General features: G+C 48.3%; 1 protein-coding gene across 1 annotated transcript in view; it reads right to left on the reverse strand.

Moving 5' to 3' along the window:
- LOC144511467 (EH domain-containing protein 2-like) overlaps positions 1 to 19,580 on the reverse strand; it is a 59,973-nt gene extending 40,393 nt beyond the window's left edge. The window contains exons 1-2 of the mRNA XM_078241853.1: positions 18,928 to 19,580; positions 10,102 to 10,199 (exon numbers count right to left, since the gene is read on the reverse strand). Coding sequence (XP_078097979.1) covers positions 10,102 to 10,199; positions 18,928 to 19,334 — 505 coding nt within the window. The 5' untranslated portion in view covers positions 19,335 to 19,580. The remainder of the gene's footprint in view (positions 1 to 10,101; positions 10,200 to 18,927) is intronic.
- Positions 19,581 to 19,875: the final 295 nt, after the last annotated feature.

Raw genomic sequence — 19,875 nt, forward strand, 5'->3', positions numbered from 1 at the left:
ACCCCTCACCACGGGGTCAAACCCCTCACCACGGGGTCAAACTCCTCACCCCGGGGTCAAAGCCCTCACCACGGGGTCAAACTCCCCGCCACGGGGTCAAACTCCTCGCCACGGGGTCATACCCCTCGCCACGGGGTCAGGCTCCTCACTACAGGGTCAAACTCCTCACCATCGGGTCAAACCCCTCACCATGGGGTCAAACCCCTCGCCACAGGGTCAAACTCCTCGCCACGGGGTCAAACTCCTCGCCGTGGGGTCAAATTCCTCACCATGGGGTCAAACCCCTCACCACGGGGTCAAACTCCCCGCCACGGTGTCACACCCCTCACCACGGTGTCAAACCCCTCACCACGGGGTCAAACCCCTCACCATGGGGGTTTGGCCCCTCACCTCAGCCCAGGTAAATGTCGCACAAGCCTTGGGGGCGAATCTTTTCACTGCTTGACTTGTTTCTGATGCACCATTGCGTGGCACGGTGGCACAGTGGTTAACACTGCTGCCTCACAGCGCCAGGGACCCAGGTTCGATTCCTGGTTTGGGTCACTGTCTGTGCGGAGTTTGCACGTTCTCCCCGTGTCTGCATGGGTTTCCTCCGGGTGCTCCGGATTCCTCCGAAAGACGTGCTGGTTAGGTGCATTTGCCGTGCTAAATTCTCCCTCAGTGTACCCGAACAGGCGTCAGAGTGTGGCAACTAGGGGAATTTCACAGTAACTTCATTGCAGTGTTAATGTAAGCCTACTTGCGACACTAATAAATAAACTAAAACTAAACAAATCGTCGAGAAAATTGAGTGACTGAGGCAGATGGAGGAAGGAATTGGAGAGATAACTGAAGGATAATCAGTGAGGAATGACTGCAGTTTTGTTCCAGAACTTTCATTTCATTTGTATTTTTGGCAGTGGACGGAACCTTGTGATTCTGTTTTTGAAATTATCGCTCACTCTTTGCCAAGACTGAATCAAAAGATGGATCAATCCTCATGCTGGTTCCTTCAAAATGGTCCCTTCAAATGGAATCTAACAAAATTTTGACCTTATGCCCCTGTCTACATCAACAGGGACGAAGTGGAAATGGTCGAGAGCTTCAAGTTTTTAGGTGTCCAGATCATCAACAACCTGTCCTGGTCCCCCCATGCCGACACTATAGTTAAGAAAGCCCACCAACGCCTCTACTTTCTCAGAAGACTAAGGAAATTTGGCATGTCAGCTACAACTCTCATCAATTTTTACAGATGCACCATAGAAAGCATTCTTTCTGGTTGTATCACAGCTTGGTATGGGCTCCTGCTCTGCCCAAGACTGCAAGAAACTACAAAGGGTCATGAATATAGCCCAATCCATCACGCAAACCAGCCTCCCATCCATTGACTCTGTCTACACTTCCCCCTGCCTCGGAAAAGCAGCCAGCATAATCAAGGACCCCACGCACCCCGGACATTCTTTCTTCCACCTTCTTCCGTCGGGAAAAAGATACAAAAGTCTGAGGTCACGTACCAACCGACTCAAGAACAGCTTCTTCCCTGCTGCTGTCAGACTTTTGAATGGACCTACCTCGCATTAAGTTGATCTTTCTCTACACCCTAGCTATGACTGTAACACTACATTCTGCACGCTCTCCTTTCCTTCTCTATGAACGGTATGCTTTCATAGAATAGAATCATAGAAACCCTACAGTGCAGAAGGAGGCCATTCGGCCCATCGAGTCTGCACCGACCACAATCCCACCCAGGCCCTACCCCCACATATTTACCCGCTAATCCCTCTAACCTACGCATTTTTTTAGGATTCTAAGGGGCAATTTTTAACCTGGCCAATCAACCTAACCCGCACATCTTTGGACTGTGGGAGGAAACCGGAGCACCCGGAGGAAACCCACGCAGACACGAGAAGAACGTGCAAACTCCACACAGACAGTGACCCAAGCCGGGAATCGAACCCGGGACCCTGGAGCTGTGAAGCAGCAGTGCTAACCACTGTGCTACCGTGCCGCCCTTTGTCGGTATAGTGCGCAAGAACAATATTTTTCACTGTATGTTAATACATGCGACAATAATAAATCAAATCAAATATCGCTTCTGTAATGTAGGCTTAGATAAAGGATGAGGGAGGCCATTCAGCCCATCCCACCACCACTCCCCGAACCCCATACCCCACAAAACCCAATTCTCTGTCACAATGTCAGAGGGCAGACCCTCCATTGTGCAATGGGCTGGTTAGGAAGAGAATAGGAACAGAAGCAGACCATTCGGCCCATCCAGCCTGCCTCACCAATCAGTATGATCGTGGCTGATCTTGGGTTCCAAATTAATTTTGCCGCCCGTTCCCTATGTCCCTTCATTCGCCGAGAGATGAAAAATCTGTCTATCCCGTCCTTAAATATATTTAACTCTGAAGCATCCACAACTCTCTGGGGTGGAGAACTCCAAAGATTCACAACCCTTCGAAATATCTCCTCCTCTCAGTCCTTATCCTGATACAGTGCCCCCGGGTTCACCCATGTGGCTATTCAAAAGTGCGCACGTGCGTACGTATCGATGCGTACCTAAGCATATGTAAATGATCTTCTGTATGTATGTACATGTGTGTGTAAGTGCCTGATGTGTGAGATCGTGTATGCGTGTGGATGTATGTAGTCTGTGAACACATATGCACGTGTGTACCTGTGTACGTGTGTGCACTAGTGTGTGCGAGTGTGGGCACATGTCTGTAAGAGAAGGTGTGAGTTGTTTGCGTGTGTGAGTGCGTGTAAAATATATCTAAGTGTTTCAGACTAGCCTCCCTGTATTCTGTGACACATTGTGCCTTAGTGGATCACTAGTTTATAAAGACTCTCTCACACTCACTGGATCACTAGTTTATAAAGACTCTCTCACACTCACTGGATCACTAGTTTATAAAGACTCTCTCACACTCACTGGATCATTAGATTATAAAGACTCACACTCACTGGATCACTAGTTTATAAAGACTCTCTCACACACTGGATCACTAGTTTATAAAGACTCTCTCACACACTGGATCACTAGTTTATAAAGACGCTCTCACACTCACTGGATCACTAGTTTATAAAGACTCTCTCACACACTGGATCACTAGTTTATAAAGACGCTCTCACACTCACTGGATCACTAGTTTATAAAGACTCTCTCACACTCACTGGATCACTAGTTTATAAAGACTCTCTCACACTCACTGGATCACTAGTTTATAAAGACTCTCTCACACTCACTGGATCACTAGTTTATAAAGACTCTCTCACACTCACTGGATCATTAGATTATAAAGACTCTCTCACACTCACTGGATCACTAGATTATAAAGACTCTCACACTCACTGGATCATTAGATTATAAAGACTCTCTCACACTCACTGGATCACTAGATTATAAAGACTCTCACACTCACTGGATCACTAGTTTATAAAGACTCTCACACTCACTGGATCACTAGTTTATAAAGACTCTCTCACACTCACTGGATCACTAGTTTATAAAGACTCTCTCACACACTGGATCACTAGTTTATAAAGACTCTCTCACACACTGGATCACTAGTTTATAAAGACGCTCTCACACTCACTGGATCACTACTTTATAAAGACTCTCTCACACTCACTGGATCACTAGTTTATAAAGACTCTCTCACACTCACTGGATCACTAGTTTATAAAGACTCTCTCACACTCACTGGATCACTAGTTTATAAAGACTCTCTCACACTCACTGGATCATTAGATTATAAAGACTCTCTCACACTCACTGGATCACTAGATTATAAAGACTCTCACACTCACTGGATCACTAGTTTATAAAGACTCTCTCACACTCACTGGATCACTAGTTTATAAAGACTCTCTCACACACTGGATCACTAGTTTATAAAGACTCTCTCACACTCACTGGATCACTAGTTTATAAAGACTCTCTCACACTCACTGGATCACTAGTTTATAAAGACTCTCTCACACTCACTGGATCACTAGTTTATAAAGACTCTCTCACACTCACTGGATCACTAGTTTATAAAGACTCTCTCACACTCACTGGATCACTAGTTTATAAAGACTCTCTCACACTCACTGGATCACTAGTTTATAAAGACTCTCTCACACTCACTGGATCACTAGATTATAAAGACTCTCACACTCACTGGATCACTAGTTTATAAAGACTCTCTCACACTCACTGGATCACTAGTTTATAAAGACTCTCTCACACTCACTGGATCACTAGTTTATAAAGACTCTCTCACACTCACTGGATCACTAGTTTATAAAGACGCTCTCACACTCACTGGATCACTAGTTTATAAAGACTCTCTCACACTCACTGGATCACTAGTTTATAAAGACTCTCTCACACTCACTGGATCACGAGTTCATAAAGACTCTCTCACACTCACTGGATCATTAGATTATAAAGACTCTCTCACATTCACTGGATCACTAGTTTATAAAGACTCTCTCACACTCACTGGATCACGAGTTCAGAAAGACTCTCTCACACTCACTGGATCACTAGTTTATAAAGACTCTCTCACACTCACTGGATCACGAGTTCATAAAGACTCTCTCACACTCACTGGATCATTAGATTATAAAGACTCTCTCACACTCACTGGATCACGAGTTCATAAAGACTCTCTCACACTCACTGGATCACTAGTTTATAAAGACTCTCTCACACTCATTGGATCACTAGTTTATAAAGACTCTCTCACACTCATTGGATCGCTAGTTTATAAAGACTCTCTCACACTCATTGGCTGTTGCTGTCTCCATGGAAAATTCTGTTCCAAGCTGTGGTTATTCCGACTCTCTGGAACAGCCCTTGCTCTGACATGTTGCTTGTGATTTGAGCAGCTGACAAATAGATTTCAAGCATTTTTCGAACTCGCCAATGCAAAATGTTTTTCGAGAACATAATAACTAGGAGCAGGAGTAGGCCATCTGGCCCCTCGAGCCTGCTCCACCATCCAATAAAATCATAGCTGATCTTTTTGTGGACTCAGCTCCACTTACCCGCCCGCTCACCATAACCCTTAATTCCTTTACTGTTCAAAAATTTATCTATCCTTGCCTTAAAAACATTCGACTGCTTCACTGGGCAGGGAATTCCACAGATTCACAACCCTTTGGGTGAAGAAGTTCCTCCTCAACTCAGTCCTAAATCTGCTCCCCCTTATTTTGAGGCCATGCCCCCTAGTTCTAGTTTCACCTGCCAGTGGAAACAACTTCCCTGCCTCGATCTTATCTTTTCCCTTCATAATCTTATACGTTTCTATAAGAGAAAAGGGAGCGAGGATCTCAAATAAATCAATAATAAATCTCTAATCTTCAGATTTCAGTGGAACCCATGGGAGGCAGGGTGAAAGCGGGAGAGTTACGGGGTAAATGTGGGATGGTTGGAAGGGTATAATTTGAATAAACCTCATTCACGAACCACAGCTTACCCAGCCGTCTCTCGACACACTCCACATGTACACACGAGCCCTGCACTCATTATTCTGCACAATTCCATTAGATCATAAGATATAGGAGCAGGATGGGGCCATTCGGCCCATCGAGTCTGCTCCGCCATGGCTGATAAGTTTCTCAACCCCATTCTCCCACCTTTTCCCCGTAACCTTTGATCCCCTTATTAATCAACAACCTCTCTATCTCTGTCTTAAATAACCCGGCCTCCTTTGTGGCGATGAATTCCACAGATTCACCACCCTCTGGCTGAAGAAATTCCTCTTCATCTCGGTTCTAAAGGGTCGAACCTTTACTCTGAGGCTGTGTCCTCGGGTCCCAGTCTCTCCGACCAAGGCAAACTCTTCCACTAACGGCCTGCAGTCATCAAATTGGACAGGGGAAGCTATCAGGAAAGGGAAGGGTAGACCTCTGAGTGGCAGATTCCGGATAATGGCCTGTGCAATGTGACCACCAGGAATATCAGATCCAGATCCGTCCTACCCTCAGTTTACAGTCAGTATCCCTTAAACAACAACAAATGTAAGCCAATCCTCTTCATCTTCTCCTGTAGGCCGAGGCTCTAACTGCCCGGCCATCAGTCCAGCCGATATCTGTTAGAGTTTGGAACTGACGGCAGCCAAGCTTTGAGATCAAGAACTGAACACACGCCAAATACTGACCATGGGATCTTGCTGTTCCTAAATGGCTTGTAGCACTGCCCTTAATAACAGATCAACCCATAGAATCCCACAGAATCTCTGCAGCGCAGAAGGAGGCCGTCCAGCCCATCCAGTCTGTACCGACTCTCCGAAAGAGCACCTGACCCAGACCCACCACCCCCTGCCCCATTTAGCATGGCCAATCCACCTAACCTACACATCTTTGGACACTAAAGAGCAATTAAGCATGGCCAATCCACCTAACTGCACATCTTGGGACACTAAGGGGACAATTTAACATGGCCAATCCACCTAACTGCACATCTTGGGACACTAAGGGGCAATTTAACATGGCCAATCCTCCTAAACTACACATCTTTGGAGTGTGGGAGGAAACCGGAGCACCCAGAGGAAACCCATGCAGACACGGGGAGAACATGCAAACTTCACACAGACAGTGACCCGAGGCCGGAATTGAACCCGGGTCCCTGACGCTGTGAGGCAGCAGTGCCAACCACTGTACCACCGTCCCAAATTTCTGTTGGATTTCTGCGCAGTGATCTGTTATACTGTAAAGCACTCCGGCTTGTGTGGAGTAGTGGTCAGTCTGTCGCTTTGATGGTTACTTCACTAACTAAATTAACCAGGAAATGCGTGTTAACCAGTAATCTCTTTTGCTGTGAGATCACCATTGTGTTTGTACTGCCTGCAGCTGCTGGAGTTTGCAACGTGGATTCTGCTGCTGTTTGAGGTTTATTATTTCAGCTGTTGGCTATTTTCCAGTGACAGTTTAGTAACTCCGAGGGTGCTGGAAGGGCCTGTGTACGAAGTCCATTACCCCACTCGCTGATCACTGACTAGTATCTCTTTTCCCATTTTGCATTGTGAGTCAGCGTCTGACACCCAGGTTATCCCCACCTGTGCTGGATGCAGAGCAAAGCTTGCTCTACACACCCCTAACAGGGTAACACACACACCCTGAGACACACACTCCCATATCACACATTGCCAAAGCTACAATAGTTCAATTTTGCACTTAATTTGGGAAATTATGTAGAGGGAGCTTTACTCTGTATCTAACCCCGTGCTGTACCTGTCCTGGGAGTGTTTGATAGGGACAGTGTAGAGGGAGCTTTACTCTGTATCTAACCCCGTGCTGTACCTGTCCTGGGACTGTTTGATGGGGACAGTGTAGAGGGAGCTGTACTCTGTATCTAACCCCGTGCTGTGCCTGTCCTGGGTGTGTTTGATGGGGGACAGTGTAGAGGGAGCTTTACTCTGTATCTAACCCCATGCTGTACCTGTCCTGGGGGTGTTTGATGGGGGACAGTGTGGAGGGAGCTTTACTCTATATCTAACCCCGTGCTGTACCTGTTCTGGGAGTGTTTGATGGGGGACAGTGTAGAGGGAGCTTTACTCTGTATCTAACCCCATGCTGTACCTGTTCTGGGAGTGCTTGATGGGGACAGTGTAGAGGGAGCTTTACTCTGTATCTAACCCCATGCTGTACCTGTTCTGGGAGTGCTTGATGGGGACAGTGTAGAGGGAGCTTTACTCTGTATCTAACCCCGTGCTTTACCTGTCCTGGGAGTGTTTGATGGGGGACAGTGTAGAGGGAGCTTTACTCTCTATCTAATCCCGTGCTGTACCTGTCCTGGGAGTGTTTGATGGGGACAGTGTAGAGGGAGCTTTACTCTGTATCTAACCCGTGCTGTACCTGTCCTGGGAGTGTTTGATGGGGGACAGTGTAGAGGGAGCTTTACTCTGGGAAATATATGAGGGTGCGCATGGGAGTGGGAGTGAATGTATCTGTGGGAGCTGGGTGGTTGGGATTAGGTCACATTCTGATTGTGTGGTCCACCCAGTTTACGATGAAGAATTTACAGCGTAAAGCTCACAGCGAGAAGAGCAGCTGTGTGGAACCGTGTGGTTCGTGGAGATCCTGTAGCTCTCAACACACAGATTAAACTGAGCAGCCAATCTGAGGCCAGATTGTAATTTCTTCCAACATGTTCTGAACCGTGCACAATGTTCTCTTTGAATCGCACAGTAAGTCGTGGCCAACGCTCTGCCTGCTGTCTCTGAACACGTTCCGGATCTGTCTCCTCATCCTAGAAGAGTTCTAACTCTTTGCAAGAATGTTTCTTCTCCAAATCGTTATTCCTCTCTCTGTTCTACAAATTCTCCTCATCCCTGGATTCTTACCACAATCCACGGTAAATCCTCCGGCAGACACTTGGTAAGTTTATAGAAAGTATGGATGCTGAGGGGGTATCGACGGGGGTGGGCGGGGTGGGTGGGGTGGGAGTGGGGGGGGGGAGGAGGGGGGGATGTGGAGAGGGTGTTTCCCCATCTCGGAGAATCTAGTACTGTGGGGTGGGGGGTCACTGTTTAAAAACAAGGGGTCGCCCATTTAAAACGGGGATGAAGCTCATTTATTTCTCTCAGAGGGTCATGAGTTTTGGAATCTCTTCCTGAAGAAGCGGTGGAAGCGGGGAATATTTTTTAATGCGGAGTTGGACAGATTCTTGGTAAACAAAGAGGGGGGGTGAAAGGTTACCGGGGGTGGGCGGAGGACAGATTTCAGGTTACTCTCAGATGCGCTATGATCTAATTAAATGGCGGGGCAGGCTCGAGGGGCAAAATGGCCTTCCCCTTTCTCCTTGTTCATATGTTTGTATATCTCCTCATTCTATACATTGTATATCATCTCCACATCCGCTTCTTAGGGCTGGCGATGGCCCAGTGATATTGTCGCTAGACTATTAATCCAGAAACTCAGCTAATGTTCTGGGGACCCGGGTTCGAATCCCACCACGGCAGATGGTGGAATTTGAATTCAGTAAAAAAATATCTGGAATTAAGAATCTACTGATGACCATGAAACCATTGTCGGAAAAACCCATCTGGTTCACTAATGTCCCTTTAGGGAAGGAAATCTGCCGTCCTTACCCGGTCTGGCCTATACGTGACTCCAGAGTCACAGCAATGTGGTTGGCTCTCAACTGCCCTCTGAACAAGGGCAACTAGGGATGGGCAATAAATGCTGGCCCAGCCAGCGATGCCCATGTCCCATGGATGAATTTAAAAAATCTCCTAATTGTATACCATCCCCTCATTCATGACTTGTTCCCTATTCTATCGGCTTTTGCTGGCTTCCTATATTACAACAAGAGATTGAAAAATTACATCATTGGCTGCAAAGTGCTTGGGATATCCCGGGTGTATGAAAGATGATACAGAAATGTAAGCCTTGCGTTTTAATTACTTTCCGAGATAAATGTGGGAGTCCCTCCATCTACCTCCTCGAGATAATATTATCCCTTCAGGAAAGGAATCATACACGGCCGGGGGGAGGGGGTGCGAGCAGGGGGTGAGGGAGGCAGGGGTTGAGGGAGGCATGGGGTGAGGGGGCATTACAGGAAACCCTTTGAGGTTGAAAATGAAGCAAGTTCATGGAATCATAGGATTCCTACAGTGCAGAAGGAGGCCATTCAGCCCATCGAGTCTGCACCGACAACAATCCCGATACCCGTAACCCCATTTATTTACCCTAGCTAATCCCCCTGACACTAAGGATCAATTTAGCACGGGCCAATCAACCTAACCCGCACATTTTTGGAGTGTGGGAGGAAACCGGAGCACCCGGAGGAAACCCACGCAGACACGGGGAGAACGTGCAGACTCCGCACCGACAGTGACCCACGCCGGGAATCGAACCCGGGTCCCTGGCGCTGTGAGGCAGCAGTGCTAACCACCATGCCGCCCCTATTGAGGTATTGAGCTGTGTGGGGGGGGGGCAGAATTCTGTGTTACCACAGGCGCTTGGGACCCGTTCCCAGCACTCACAGATTATCTGGAACAACACAGACAAAAAATAAATGAAGTCTCAGACATTCCAATCCGTCCGACCTGATAAGGAGAGGTTGACGGAACTGACTCAGAGGAATTCAGTGCTTGCAGGGTTTGGAATTTGAACAGCTCTTACCTCGAGTCACTTTCTGCTTCGCCCCAGAGAGTATTCCCGGGGAGTCGATGATGCTGATACTCTCCAGAACTTTGTTAGGTAGCTGTGCACAGGTTAACCTGCCAGAGAGAAGAAGCATCTTAGTACGTCTGACCAACACCAGGAGCAGACAGCAATGGACCAATCAAACTTCTTCCATGGGGCGGCATGGCGCCACAGTGGTTAGCCCTGCGGCCTCTCAGCTCCAGGGTCCCGGGTTCGACTCCCGGCTTGGGTCACCGTCTGTGAGGAGTCTGCACATTCTCCCCGTGTCTGCGTGGGTTTCCTCCGGGTGCTCCGGTTTCCTCCCACAGTCCGAAAGGCGTGCTGGTTAGGGTGCATTGGCCGTGCTAAATTCTCCCTCAGTATACCCGAACAGGCGCCGGAGTGTGGCGACTAAGGGATTTTCACAGCAACTTCATTGCAGTGTTAATGTAAGCCTACTTGTGATACTAATAAATAAACTTGAACTTTTCTTCCTGAGACAGGAGAGAATCCCTACAGTGCAGAAGGAGGCCATTCAGCCCATCGAGTCTGCACCGACCACAATCCCACCCAGGCCCTATCCCCGTAACCCCACATATTTACCCTGCTAATCCCCCTGACACTAAAGGGCAATTTAGCACGGCCAAAACACCTAACCCGCACATCTTCGGACTGTGGGAGGAAACCGGAGCACCCGGAGGAAACCCACGCAGACACGGGGAGAACGTGCAAACTCCACACAGACAGTGACCCAAGCCGGGAATCGAACTGGGTATCTGGGAGCAGTGATACACAACACAGCAACAGCAACAATGTCAGAGATCGATCAACAACAACTTGCATTCATATAGCGCCTTCTGGATAGTTAAAAGATCCCAAAGCTTTTCCTAGGAGCACCCTCAATCGAAATTGACCCTGTCGGGGGGCGGGGGAGGGGGGGGGGGCAGAGTGGAGGGTGGGGGGGGCACACGTAAAAGATATTAGGACCAAAAGCTCGATCAAAGAGTTGGATTTGTAAGAGTGTCCTAAAGGATTAAAGAGAAGTGGAGAGGGTTTCAGGGGGGAATTCCAAAGCTTGGAGCCCCCAGGCGCGGGGGCACGGCCGCCAGTGGTGGAGTGATGGGAACCGGGGGGCACGGGTGAGGCCAGAGTTGGAGGAGCTCGGAGATCTCGGAGGGGCTGAAAGAGGTTCCGGAGATGGGAGGAGGGGTGGGGAAAGAGGCCCTGAAGGAATCTGAAAACAAGAATGAGAGTTATGAAGCCGCGGCCTTGCTAACTGGACGGCTCAGAGGGCAGGAGGGTGTTCCCTGGGACTGGACGGGATTTGTCTCAAGTTTAAAACTCAGGTTACCCAGGGCTACCTTGGATTGGTCAAGTCTAGAGTGACAAAAGGATAAACACGTGTCTTCAACAAAGGGTAATCGAGGTTCAGGTCATCAGGGGATTGTCACATCGCAACAGAGCTGCTCTCAACCCTCTGAAAACTCTTTCAAATCTCACCCCAACACCTGGGACAATCATCTCAGTCGGCTCTCGATGTAGAACTGAGAAGAATCACAGAACCATTGAATCCCTACATTGAGAAGAGGAGATGGCCCAGTGGTGTTATCGCTAACTATTAATCCAGAAACTCAGCTAATGTTCCGGGGACCCGGGTTCGAATCCCGCCATGGCAGATGGTAGAATCTGAACTCAATAAAAAATATCTAGAATTAAGAATCCACTGATGACCGCGATACCATTGTCAGAAAAACCCATCTGGTTCACTAATGTCCTTTAGGGAAGGAAATCTGCCGTCATGGCTGGCATCGTTTAAGACTTACCTGGATAGTCACATGGGCAGTCTGGGAATGGAGGGATACAAACGATTGGTCTAGTTGGACCAATGAGCGGCACAGGCTTGGAGGGCCGAAGGGCCTGTTTCCTGTGCTGGACTGTTCTTTGCTCTTTGTCCTTACCCGGTCTGGCCTACATGTGACTCCAGGGCCACAGCAATGTGGTTGACTCTCTGAACAAGGGTAACTAGGGATGGGCAATAAATGCTGGCCCAGCCAGCGACGCCCGTGTCCCATGAATGAATAAGAAATGAGGCCTTGGCCCATTGAGTCTGCACCAACTGACTCAGCAAGCTGCAATATTGAAATTGGCGCCTTCACTAACCGTCACCCCATGAATAAGTTGGAATCGATGTAATGTATGCCGAATATTTCTTAATGAGTTAGAGAAGATACTTGATCATATAGAACTATCAACATTGAATGGTATAAACAAAATAAGCATTTATGCTTTCGTGAATGCTTGGCTTTCTCAATCAATGTTGTGTACTGTCAACACGCACTTCACTTCATCTGCCTTTTCTTCATGTGCGTATCGCTTTAGTCAGACCAGTAGGAAAAATAACTACAGATGGAAACCAGCGGAATGTCGTGTGAAGAGAGATTGAACAGCTGAGGCCGATACTCTCTGGAATTTAGAAGAATGAGGGGAGATCAAATTGAGGTGTACAAGATGATAAAAGGGATGGATAAAGTAGACGTGGAGCGGATGCTTCCTCTTGTGGGACATTCTAGGACGAGAGGTCACAGTCTGAGGATAAGGGGCAGCAAATTTAAAACAGAGTTGAGGAGAAACTACTTCTCCCAAAGGGTTGTGAATCTGTGGAATTCGCTGCCCCAAAGGCGGTGGGTGCTGGGACAGTGAGTAAATTTAAGGAGGAGTTAGACAGATTTTTAATTGGGAATGGGGTGAAGGGTTATGGGGAGAAGGCAGGGAAATGGGGATGAGGAACATATCAGCCATGATCGAATGGCGGAGCAGACTCGATGGGCCGAATGGCCTAATTCTGCTCCTATATCTTATGAAGTTAAGAATGGCAGAGTATCTCACCCAAGCCCTTTCCTCAATCCTATCCCCATAAGCCCACCAATTTAGCACGGCCAATGCACCCTAACCAGCATGTTTTTCGGACTGTGGGAGGAAACCCACGCAGACACGGGGAGAATGTGCAAGCTCCACACAGACAGTCACCCGAGGCTGGAATTGAACCCGGGACCCTGGCGCCGTGAGGCAGCCGTGCTGACCACTGTGCCACCCCTGTTGATGTGTTCAGAGGAGTGGGGAATGAAAAGGGAAGCTCCCCAGCCCCTCCCAGCTCTGGCTGGGGATTCCGATATTCCCTCAAGGTGTGCTCAGTCAGTTGGAGTTCTGTACGAGCAATTCTCGCAGTCGCTATCTCAGTCCCAGCAAGCTCAAGCTCTCACTGTAACATTTGCCAGAAGGACATACTTGGCATAGCAACGCTGCAAATGTTATGATACCAGAATTGTTCTGGATTCTCGACAAATATGGTAATCTCTTTCCCTAACCGAGTGTTCCTGGTTCCAGTTTCCTTTCAACATTCTTCGTTTTTCTCACAAGCCGACAAACTGCGAGTCAACAAACCTGGACAAACTTTTTCACAAACACCAGTTGTTAATTTCCAATTCACTCGGGCTCGAGCTGTGGGCGATTGAGGCATTTATTAATCATCGCAGTTACCCGGAAAACGAGGCAGTCTTGGCCACGGTGCAGGCTGGTTAGGAGTGAACTGAGTTTGGTTTAGTGCGGGAGTCACAAATAGGCCCAGACTGGGTAAGCACGACAGATTTCCCTCCCTCAAGGACACCACTGAACCCTTCGGATTTTTACCACAATCGAATAGTTTCGCAGTGGGTTTTAGCGACACCAGCTTTTAATTTATCTGCGGAGTTTGCACGTTCTCCCCATGTCTGTGTGGGTTTCCGCCGAGTGCTCCGGTTTCCTCCCACAGTCCAAAGATGTGTATTTTAGGGGCATTGGCCATGCTAAATTGCCCCTTGGTGTCCAAAGATTGCGGGTTAGGTGGATTGACCATGCTAAATTGCCCCTTAGTGTCCTAAGATGTGTAGGTTAGGTGGATTGGCCATGCTAAATTGCCCCTTAGTGTCCAAAGATGTGCAGGTTAGGTGGATTGGCTATGCTAAATTGCTCCTTAGTGTCCAAAGATGTGCAGGTTAGGTGGATTTGCCGTGCTAAATTCCCCTTACTGATCAAAGATGTGCGGGTTAGGTAGATTGGCCATGCTAAATTGCCCCTTAGTGACCAAAGATGTACAGGTTAGGTGGATTGGCCATGCTAAATTGCCCCTTAGTGTCCAAAGATGTGCAGGTTAAGTGGATTGGCCATGCTAAATTGCCCCTTGGTGTCCAAAGATGTGCAGGTTAAGTGGATTGGCCATGCTAAATTGCCCCTTAGTGTCCAAAGATGTGCAGGTTAAGTGGATTGGCCATGCTAAATTGCCCCTTAGTGTCCAAAGATGTGCAGGTTAGGTGGGTTGGCATTACATTACATCGATTCAACCTTATTCATGGGGTGACGGTTAGTGAAGGTGCCAATTTCAATATTGCAGCTTGCTGAGTCAGTTGGTGCAGACTCAATGGGCCAAGGCCTCATTTTTTATTCATTCATGGGACACGGGCGTCGCCGGCTGGGCCAGCATTTATTGCCCATCCCTAGTTACCCGAGGGCATTTGAGAGTCAACCACATTGCTGTGGCTCTGGAGTCACATGTAGGCCAGACCGGGTAAGGACAGCAGATTTCCTTCCCTAAAGGGCATTAGTGAACCAGATGGGTTTTTCCAACAATCGACAATGGTCATCAGTAGATTCTTAATTCTAGATTTTTAAAATCGAATTCAAATTCCATCACCTGCCGTGGCGGGATTCGAACCCGGGTCGCCAACTGAGTTTAGTCTGGTGGTGATAAGCCTTCCCCTGTAGAGATTGTAGGGATTCTATGGGAAGGGGGAATTACACAGAGAGCTGTTACCCCTCCGGGGTTCTGTTGATGGATTTAAAGTGATCTCAGCTTTAGACCACAAATGTTTCAGGAAATCTGACTGAAAATTAGGGAAGAAGTGACTGGATGAATCCGGTCTTCAGTTCCTCGTTCAGTTGGGGACCGTGTGAGGTGAAACTGAACTGTACGGGGTGGTTCTGATACCAGTCTGAGCCACAATCGCAGTTACCGTAACTGTCCTCCCAGCCCTGGGGAGACCTTCTCGCTGCTACTGAGGGATAGGGACTGACTGACCTGAGGGCAGGGACAAAGAGAAGACACAAAGTTCAGATTGTCACAGACAATCTATTTAAATATTGACATTCACAGGAAGTTTCCACCTGTCATGCAGTAAACACAGGAAAAGTGTTAAGGAAATCAAAATACTGAAAGCCTTTTGTTCTTTTGGACGAAAATGTTCATCACTGGATCTGCCTTTTGTTCACAGGGTTTGGGTTGGAGTTAGAAGCAGATCACACTCTGTGTCAATGTTTCAGAATCAGATTGAGGTAGAGAGTGAATGAGGGAGAGTGTGAGAGAGAGTGTGATAGAGAGTGTGAGAGAGAGAGTGTGAGTGAGAGCGAGCATGAGAATGTGAGAGTGTGAGAGAGAGAGTGTGATAGAGAATCTGAGAGAGAGTGAGAGAGAGAGTGTGAGTGAGAGAGTGAGAGAGAGCATGAAAGAATGTGAGAGTGTGATAGTGAGAGAGTGTGAGAGAGAGTGTGTGATAGAGAGTGTGAGAGAGTGAGAGAGCATGAGAGAGAGCGTGAGAGAGAATGTGAGAGAGTGTGAGAGAGTGTGAGAGAGAGGGAGGGTGAGAGAGAGAGACTGTGAGAGTGTGAGAGAGAATGAGTGTGAGAGAGTGTGATAGAGAGGGAGAGAGTGTGTGAGAGAGCATGAGAGAGTGAGAGAGAGAGTGAGAGAGAGTGTGAGAGAGAGAGAGAGTGTGAGAGAGTGTGAAAGAGAATGAGAGAGTGTGAGAGAGAATGTGAGTGTGAGAGAGACAGTGAGAGAAAGTGTGAGAGAGAGTGTGAGAATGTGTGAGAGTGTGTGAGAGTGTATGTGAGAGAGTGTGAGAGTGTTTGACAGAGAGTGTGTGTGAGAGTGTGTATGAGAGTGTGTATGAGAGTGTGTGAGTGAGTGTGAGTGTGAGAAAGAGTGAGACAGAGAATGTGAGAGTGTGTGAGAGTGAGAGAATGTGAGAGAGTGTGAGAGAGTGTGAGAGAGTGTGAGACAGAGTGTAAGAGAGTGTGAGAGCGTGTGTGTGAGAGTGTGTGAGAGTATGAGAGAGTTTGTATGAGAAAGAGTGTGAGAGACAGAATGTGAGAGACAGAATGTGAGAGTGTGAGAGCGTGAGAGAGAGAGAGAGTGAGAGACAGAGAATGTGAGAGAGAGAGTGTGAAAGAGAGAGTGTGAATGTGTGTGTGCACGTGTGTGTGAGAGAGAGAGAGAGTGAGGTGAATAAAGACAGTCTGTTACAGTGTGGAAATTATTGACCTCACTGTCAGCGAGCTCAAACCCATCATGTACAGCGACACCTCTTGATTGGCTGGGAATGGAATCCTTGGCGATTTGCAGTTTCCCTTTACCATTTTCCTCTCTCTGCCTTTTCTCCATCGATAGCCCAGAGTGCCGCAACCGTCAGCAAAGCACCAAGCTTGTGCCAGAGTTCCCCTCAGGGCAGCATTGGTGATGTGGGGACTGAATTGAGGTTTCCAAAAGGAGTTTTGAGGGAATGAATGGGAGAGAATCCAAAAGCACAGACTGGAGCGGGGAATTAATCCAATAATCAGCCATGGTCGTACAGAATGGCGGGCGGAACAGGCTGGAAGGGCCAAATGGCCTACTCCTGTTCCTATTCACCTTTTCTATCTAGATCAGCAGAAACTGTTCCCTCTGTTCCCAGAGCGTTGGTAAACCAGAGGACAGAGATTTCAGGAAATTGTCATCAGAAGCAGAGGGGAGAATGACGAGGTATCTACGCAGCGAGTTGTTGTGATCTGGGAGGCGCTGCCTAATGGACACTGGAAGCAGATTCAATAATACTGTTCAAAAAGGGAAATTGGATCAAGACTTGAAATGGAAAAAATTAGTCAAGCTTCAGGAGAAAAAAAGGTTTATTTATTAGTTCACAAGTAGGCTTACATTAGCACTGCAATGAAGCTACTGTGAAAATCCCCTCATCACCATACTCCAGCGCCTGTTCGGGTTACACTGAGGGAGAATTTAGCACGGCCAATGCACCCTAACCAGCACGTCTTTCAGACTGTGGGAGGAAACTGGAGCACCCGGAGGAAACCCACGCAGACACGGGGAGAATGTGCAAACTCCACGCAGACCCAAGCTGGGAATCGAACCCAGGTCCCTGGCGCTGTGAGGCAGCAGTGCTAACCACTGTGCCATCGTGCCGCCCAGAATGGTACTAGCTGGATAGTTCTTTCAAAGGGCCAGGAAGGCAAAATGGGCTGAATGGCCTATTTCTACGCTGTAAGATTCACTACTACAAACAGATGATAAAACTCTGATTGACATCCTGTTCCGCTAATCCCCATCTGTGTAAGATGCTGATCCAAGCACAAGACAGGATTGGTGATTTGAATTCTGTTTTATAAACTCCCCTCAGTAGCTCTGCCAAGGGGTTATTATCCAATGTGTGACTGGGCAGCGAGTGTGGGCAGGCTATTTGACCCTGGGAGGAATCACGAGCACGGCCATGAGGGATCCACTCCCCAAATTCCACGCGGATGCAGCTGGGATCAGGATTGGAGATCCTGGGACATTTACCCACCTCACTGCCTCAGCAACTGAGGATCCCTGGCCATACCTTGGTCAATGCAAGTGATACCGAGCGAGCGGCTATGGAGGTGGCGTGAGGGTGGACAGGGTGCATGGATTGGCATGGAGGTGGTGTGGGAATATGAGGGGGGAGCATGGGGAGTGGGTGGGTGGGAGGGGCGCATGAGTAGGGTTGAAAGGGGAGCAATGGGAAGGGACGGGGGCATGAGTAGGGTTGAGGGAGCAAGGGGAGGGGGCGAGGGAGATGAGTAGGGTTGGAAGGGGGGGAATGGGGAGTGGGTAGGTAGGACGGAAATGAGTATGGTTGGAAGGGGACATAGAGAATTGGGGGGGGGCATGGGAAGTGGGTGAGCGGGGGGGACATGAGTAGGGTTGGAAGGGAAGCATGGGGGAATGATTAAGAGGCAGGCCAAATCCAACCAGGTCCCACACCCAGGTGAACTGGAATCACACACCACGACTGTTCGGCCCATCCTACTGGTGCAGGCCCAGTTGGAACAGCCTTCTTTTCCCACCCAAACCCAGCCTTGCACATTATCCATCTCCCTTTGGGATGAGACAGTTTATTTTTGGGTAGGGGGGATGGAATGAGGGGGGAGGGGAATGGAATGGGAGAGGTAATGAAATGAGGGGGGAATGGAATGGGGGGGAATGGAATGGGAGAGGTAATGGAATGAGGAGGGAATGGAATGGGAGGAATGGAATGGGGGGAATGGAATGGGGGGGAATGGAATGGGGGAATGGAAAGAGAGGGGGAATGGAATTTGGGGATTGGAATGGGGGAGGTAATGGAATGAGGGGGGAATGGAATGGGGGGAATGGAATGAGGGGGAATGGAATGGGGGAATGGAAAGAGAGGGGGAATGGAATTTGGGGAGGTAATAGAATGAGGGGGAATGGAAAGAGAGGGGGAATGGAATTTGGGGATTGGAATGGGGGAGGTAATGGAATGAGGGGGAATGGAAAGAGAGGGTGAATGGAATTTGGGGATTGGAATGGGGGAGGTAATGGAATGAGGGGGAATGGAAAGAGAGGGGGGAATGGAATTTGGGGATTGGAATGGGGGAGGTAATGGAATGAGGGGGAATGGAATGAGGGGGAATGGAATGAGGGGGAATGGAATGGGGGAATAGAATAGGGGAGGGTAATGGAATGAGGGGGGAGGTGGTTACCTGTTGAGGAAGGAATTCCCGAAGGGATTCAGCTTGCGGAAGGGTTTGTTGGGATCCACCATCAGGGCATTCCCTGGGATCACACTCTCCACCTCCCCATGCATCACAGCGATGAAGGAATCGGTGGTGGGTTCGGGTCCCACTCTGCTCCCAGGGAAATCCTCCTCCAATAGGTACTGGATAAAGGTGGTCTTCCCAGTGGAATATTGTCCCACCACCAGGATCATCGGCTTGTTGTCGAAATCTGCATCTTCCAGGGAGGGAGTGTGGAAATCGTGGAATCTGTAAAACTCCTCCAGAGGCAGAAGCTTGCTTTTGTACAAATCCTTCAAGCCCTCAGTGACAGTGTGAGCTTTCTCGATTACCTCTGCCTTCTTCTTCTCGTTTCTCTTCATCCAACTGAACATTTTCTTCTTTTGAGGAAAAATATTCCCGGGGGAAGAAAAGGAACAAAACGAATCCTAATTCCAGACGCACAAACCCTTTTCCCACTTCCACAAGTTGCCCTGTAACTTTCTTCTTGTTTAAAAGTTTTTTTAAAAGTTTGAAAACAGTTCCCAAGTTCTGGAAAAATAAGTTTGAGAGAAAGCCGGGACCAGCTCAGCACCGCCGTTAGCCTAAACCTCAGCTTGCGGAGAAAACACTCCTTAATTATTCCAATAGCCTCCTCCCCAAATCTCCCACATCAAATCTCAACTTGAATAAATATTCCCAAATAACAAATCACGTTCACCAGCCTGGCGCCATCTGCTGCCCAAATCTTCCTTCAAATGTTTAACCCTCTTTAGAAGGATAAAATATTACGGGGAGACCCTTGGGCCCGTCTCCCCCCCTGCGAGCCCTCTGAAAGAACCATTCAATTGCCCCCCCCCCTCCCCACACTTTCCTGAATTTCTCCCCTTTCGAATTATTTACCCAATTTTCCTTTCAAGTTACAGTTGAATCTGT

The sequence above is a fragment of the Mustelus asterias genome, chromosome 24 (genome assembly GCF_964213995.1).
Source record: "Mustelus asterias chromosome 24, sMusAst1.hap1.1, whole genome shotgun sequence".
Classification (NCBI taxonomy): Eukaryota; Metazoa; Chordata; class Chondrichthyes; order Carcharhiniformes; family Triakidae; genus Mustelus; species Mustelus asterias.